Source organism: Mus pahari, chromosome 18 (assembly GCF_900095145.1).
Source record: "Mus pahari chromosome 18, PAHARI_EIJ_v1.1, whole genome shotgun sequence".
Lineage (NCBI taxonomy): Eukaryota > Metazoa > Chordata > Mammalia > Rodentia > Muridae > Mus > Mus pahari.
The window spans coordinates 2,242,320-2,248,520 of record NC_034607.1 but is presented as its reverse complement, the minus strand read 5'-3'; the positions used below and the strand labels follow the sequence as shown (position 1 = coordinate 2,248,520).

Here is a 6,201-nt window from a genome sequence, read left to right as displayed (position 1 = left end):
GAGGAGAGGAGAGGAGAGGAGAGGAGAGGAGAGGAGAGGAGAGGACAAAGAGAAAGGGAAGAGGAGAGAGAAGAGAGGGGTAAGAGAACCAAGGGGTGGGAGAGGGGGGACTAACAGCCCAGCCCCTTTTATGGTCTTTACTGTTGCTAGGTAACTGGGGAGGAGTTTAGCCTGAAGGTCAGAAGCTTGGGCCATTGTCTGCATGACTACTGACCATGTTTCTCTTATGGGGGCTGTGGGGGGCAGTAACTTAGTCAGGGGCCAGAGTTCCAGGAGCATGAGGGAACGCCTACCATGTCATGAAGGTGAATTATGACCATCGGGGTTCAGACCTCAGCTAGACTGGAGACCAGCCTGCAATTCCCCATAAGAATTGATACAGAAAATGTGGTAGATTTACACTATGGATTATTATATAGCTGCTAACAACAAGGACATCAGGAAATTTGCAGGCAAATTGATGGAACTAGAAAAAATTATCTCGCGAGAGACAACACAGACCCAGGAAGACAAACATAGTTTGTACACACTTATAAGGGGATATTAGTCATAAAGTATGGGATAACCATGCTAAAAATCACAGACCCAGATAAGCTAAAAAGGAGGGCTTGGGAGAGGGGTGGGGATGCTTGAATCTCACAGAGAAAAGAAAATAGATTTGGCAATGCTGGTAGAGGTCCTGTTTGGGGGAGGGGGTGGGGATGAGAATAGGAAGGGTGATGTGGGGGAGATTGAGGGAGAGAGTAGAGAGAGACAACAGGATTGGGGGGGGGCATCTCTGGGAGGAGCTAGAATGCTAGACTAGTAGGAAACCTCCCAGAGGCTATGAGGGTGGCCATAGCTAAGACTCCTAGCAAAGGAGAATATGAAGCCCGAACCAGGTAGGACTTCCAATGGAGGGTTTAGGACAGAAACCCAGCCACAAAACCCTAGACCCACAATTTATCCTACCTACAAGATGTGCAGGCATGAAGACGGAGCAGTAATTGAGGGAAAGGTCAACCAATGACTGGTCCCAAACCATGAGAGGGAGCCCACTCCTGACAACGTTAAAGATGCTCTGCTCTGCTGGCAGATGGGAGCCTAGCACAACTGTCTACAGAGAGGCTTCACTCAGTACCTGAGGCAAACCGATGCAGAGACCCACAGAAATACATCACATGGAGCTTGGCGATCTCGTTGTCGAGGGGGAGGAAGGATTGTTGGAGCCAGAGGGCCAAGGACACAGAAAACCTACAGAAACAGCGAACCTGGGCCCACCGGGCTCACAGAGACTGAGCTGCCAACCAGAGATCTCCATGTGGGATCCCTAAAGTGTGAGCAGGGACGGACTCTGACTACACTGCCTGACTTTGGGTCCCTTTTCAACTGGGCTGCCTCATCTAGCCTCAACAGAAGATGTGCCTTTTCTTACTGCAACTTGATATGCCAAGGCTGGTTGATACCCTTGGGAGGCCTTCCCTCTTTTGAGGAGAAGGGGAGAAGGAATGGATGGGGGGATAGAAGGGGAGGACTAGGAAGAAAGAAGGGAAGGGAAGCTGCAATCAGGATGTAAAGTAAATAAGTAATTTAATTAATAAAGAAAATTTAAGCCAGCAGGACATGGCATGCTTAGATTCCAGTACTCCAGAGACAGAGGCAGGAGGATCTCTATGAGTTCCAGGCCATCCTGGTCTACAGGCCAGCCAGGACAATGTATATTTTTTTTACATAGAGCATGGTGTTTGCTTTACACACAGACTTAGGCACACACACACACACACACACACACACACAGAGAATTCCTGAGTTCTGCATATGTATTATTTCGTGTACTTATAACTAAAGGAAGGTCATGTTTCAATGATGTAATCTTTCCTTTCTGTTTTCTGTATGTTGTCCTCAAAACTTCTTATTTGAGGAAAATTGTGATAAGGAATTATGTCACAGGATCAGCTCCAATGCACCAAACGTCAAAAAATACAAGGAAAGAGGAGAGGGCAGGGGATGGACTTCTGTCCAGGGGCTGCCAGGCACAGGCCCAGGTTGAGCAGCCATCAGGGAGCACAGAGCCAGGAAGAGGCAGGTTCTGGGGGAGCACTGTCAAGGGAGGAGCACAAGCCAAGCGGGACATGTTCATGACGTGGAGACATGGGGAGAACTCCTTCCTTCTGCTCCTGAAAGGTCAACACTGAGCAGGGAGGAACTTCTCATGCTGAGAGTCAATGCTGCTTCAGAGCACAGGTCTTTACCAAGTGTAGGGAGCAAGGCTCAGTGCTGACTGCCTGGCCAGACCCTGGCAGTGCCCAGTGGCTCTTCCTTTCCTGTGAATTTCTCAACCCGATCTGCCAGGGTGTTTAATAATCTCTTATCTGCAAGTTACTGCCAGTTATGGCTACAGGTTTCCCTCTGGCAGTCACAGACTGTTGCTTAGTGTCTGGGATCACCTGGAGGATGAGCATCTTCACCGAGATTCTGCCAACTCCCTGATAATTTAACCACACCTAAGCCACGAGGGACTCTCCCACATGAAACGCTATGGAGTCTCAGGCATCATCAGGCTTCTTACCTCTCAGCTGCCTTAAATAGAAGGACAGCCCCACTGCGAGGATGAACAGGCCGAGTGCCAGGCCCATGGCTCCACTCACCAGCTTGTTCTGTGCAGATGTGGACCGAGCCCCTAAGGATGGAAGCCAGATGTGGGTTTTATCACAAATTCAACACCTGATATCAGAGCACTGGGGTAGCTAGGACTTGCCACTTCTGGAAAGATATTTCAGAGTCACAGAAAAAGTGGAAGACAGTAGCTGCAGCCATGGATGAGAATGAAAACATCTAGAGTTGCTTTATCCATCTCTGCCATTTCTTGTAATGAAATTGATGAAATTATTTCTGTTAACTGAACAGCTGCAGCTGGTGGCTGGGTAGTGCTGCATATCACAATGTTGTCCAATAGCATGCTATGCATGATAATTGTGTCCATCTCTACACACAACAGTGAAGGAGCAATTCAGAACAGGATGCCAATGGTGGTACCCCTGTGCATTTTCTGAGCCATTGCCTAATGAGAGAGTCAGCCACAGCACAGACTCAGAATGGAACTAGACCAAGAGGAACCAAGTCCATGCTGACCCAAAGCTAGAGTGGCCCTTTGTCTTTATCCTGTTACTGCTTCTGTCTTTTTCCAAGAGAGACAGTGTCATCTGTCCATCTGTCCAGAAGCTGCCATGACTCTTGGGTCCTGTGCCTATCAAGCATGTTCAGGGGTGGGGATCATGTAACTTGCACAAGTGAGATGACAAAAACTGAGGCAGCTACCTGGAGTTCCTAAGTAACTAGATCCAAGATTATTTCCAGCTCTGTGGTCAATAATGTGCTGTGGAGAACCTGCAACTTACTTGAGTCCTCTACATCTTAAAGAAACGAAATTGGAGAATTTGACCATCAACAAACCTTTGTATGGTGGCTGAAAAGCCTATGATGGCAACTCCACTTTGCTCTTAATAGCTGCTGTCCATGAGGAAGTGTGTCTTTCTGGGGCCATGGATAAACCTTATAGGTTCCTTTTGCCCCAATCTTGACAAAGAACCCAGCTCATGCCATAGACTTTACTGGGGATATGTGTCTTCACTGACAAAACTGGCAGAGAGTACCCATTCCCTTCACCCAGTCTACCCAGAGGGCACCCAGTCCCATCACCCAGTCTATCTAGATCTGTACTTTTTCAGTGATTTTCTGTTTGGGGACATTTCCACACGGCCTCCATCTTAATCAAGTGTACTCAATTAAGTGTACTGGGCATAGATGTTGAACTAGGTGAGGAATAAAAGCTAGCAACATGGAAATTGTATTCATTTTTCCTTGTGGAGTCACCCACGTGCTTCCCTGGTAGGCAGGGATTTACAGGGTCAGAGAAAGCTGACAGGCAGAGATAAGCCACGCCCTCTCGCTGGTGGGCGGGCATTCCCAGAGGCTGGAAGTTGTCACTCACTCCACTCCACTGTGACAGGCCTGCTCAGGCTGGGATGCTCCACCTGGCAGGTGTAAACCTCTCCACCCTCCGGAACCGTCTCCAGCATCACCAGCGTCTGGAAGGTCCAGTCTCCATTTCGGATCAGGCCGGTGGACACAATTCCCGTCTTCTCCTCCATGCCATTCCGGAACCATCTGACTTCAATGCTGCCAGGGTAGAAGTCAGTCACAGAGCAGACCAGGAGGTTGTGGTGTTCCAGGGGCTGCGTCTTTGCAGGGTACACAGTCACCTTGGGCTCAGCTAGAGGAGAAAGGGAGGTGAGAAGGAGCCATGAGGATAGAGCTGTTCTCCCTGTGGGCTGCCTGCCTGCCTCCATCCACCCAGGCTGGAGATCTCAGGGACCCTAAACCTGTCCCTCAAGTTAATCCTGACAGCAGGGTCTGTTGGGACTGAAAACTAAGTATAAGGACTTATTTTATAACATGGAATAGTAATACTTTATTGAACTTAAATATTTTCAGTTTGAAAATATGCCTGTAAGTAGAGTATGTAGAGATATCATGAATACAGTACTTCAGAGAACATACACCACAGGACAGCTCAGGAATGGTTCTACCCTGGGAAGCAGGAAACAGAAAGAGTTGGTTCTCAGGGGTTCCAGGGCAAGCAAAAGTTAAAAAGTCATTACAGTAAGGGCTAGGTGGTGGTTCAGTTGATAAAGGGGCTTGCTTCCAAGACTGATGGTCTCAGGACCCTATAATGGATGGCGAGAATGAGACTGGTAACCTGTCTTATGATCTCCACACCTCCCCCCTCCCTCGCTCTACATCTCCCCTCCCCTTGCCCCCCCCTCTCTCTCTCACACACACACACAGACACACACACAGACACACACACACACACACACACACCTCAGCCCATCCATTTCCAATCTAATGCTTACCTTTTAAGTTCAACATGAAGATATCAACAAGGTCATAGTTATTTCTACACCTGTCCACGGAGGCACGATAATTGTTCAGCACATCCTTCTGGGTGTTCAAGTAATCAACTATGGGCTGCCCCAGCTCAGTCACTGCCTGGAATGTCCCAGAGTCACTGTTAAAGCGGGCAAACTCTTCCTGGTTATAGACGAATCTGGTCACACTCCACACACGCTCCTTCCCATTGAAGTAGTGACATTCAGCCTTCAACTGCTCCAGAAAGCGTGCTGCGGATGCAGGAACACTATTACAGGATGTCTGTGAGGACAGACGATGTCCCAGGATGGGAGTCAGTGAAAGGAACGGTGACACCTGCAGAGACCTCACCTGCTGCTCTCTCTCCTCCCACTAGCCCACACCATGAACCTATCCTCGCCACCTCAGGCTGAGGAAAACACTTGAGCTTTGTTACCATTTTTGTGATAGAAAATCCTTTCCAAAAACACTTTAGAGAAGAGAGGGGTTTAGATTATAATTTGATAGATTATAATTTGATAGTATCTACTATCTTGACTCATTGTGTCTACAGTCAAGAGCAGAGAGAGACAGAGACAGACAAAGAGAGACAGAGACAGAGACACAGAGAGAGCAAACACTTGGATCAGTCCGGTGAACTCTCTCATCTATCCTTGTCTTCTCACGCTTTTCATAAACTGCTGCCTAAGTTTCATGAACTGTTCCTCACAGTAGGCTGAATCTTCCTACATCAGCTAAGAATCAAGATCGTTCCAAATACTTATGCCTACAGGCCAGCCTGAGAGATAATTCATGTTAAGTCTCTCTTTCCACATGAGTTCACTGGAGTCGTGTCAAGTGGAGAGTTAAAACTAGCCAGCACAAAGATCATGCAAAACAGGGATCCTGCTCCATCAACCACATTCCGTCTCATCTCGGGCCCACAGGTCTTTAGCTCACCTCATGCAACATCCATGTAAAATATTATTCTATAAACCATACCTAAGAACTGGCCATGTGTATCAGGCCTTGTTTCTTTTCTTTTTTTTTTCAGAATTACATATAATTCACAATGACAAATACAAGAAATGCTTTATGGAAACTTAAAAATATCTATAATCAATTTTCAAAACATTAAACATTATCATTTATGTGGTAGATACATCATATATAATCTTTACAGTGGTAGGAATATTTGAGTCAGTCTATACGGAACATAAAATTTGAATAATCTATATAGATTTTCAACATCTCATCTAGTTTTCATATAACTAAGAGTGAAATATTAAAGTATTTGCCTAAAACTTAAAT

At 46.8% G+C, this 6,201-nt stretch overlaps 1 protein-coding gene across 1 annotated transcript in view; it reads right to left on the bottom strand.

The window, feature by feature from the left end:
* Nucleotides 1-6,201, bottom strand: part of LOC110335584 (H-2 class II histocompatibility antigen, I-E beta chain-like) — a 20,020-nt gene that overhangs the window by 1,840 nt on the left and 11,979 nt on the right. Inside the window, exons 2-4 of the mRNA XM_021217804.1 lie at nt 4,896-5,162; nt 3,971-4,252; nt 2,549-2,659 (exon numbers count right to left, since the gene is read on the bottom strand). Of these exons, the coding sequence (XP_021073463.1) occupies nt 2,549-2,659; nt 3,971-4,252; nt 4,896-5,162 (660 nt within the window). The remainder of the gene's footprint in view (nt 1-2,548; nt 2,660-3,970; nt 4,253-4,895; nt 5,163-6,201) is intronic.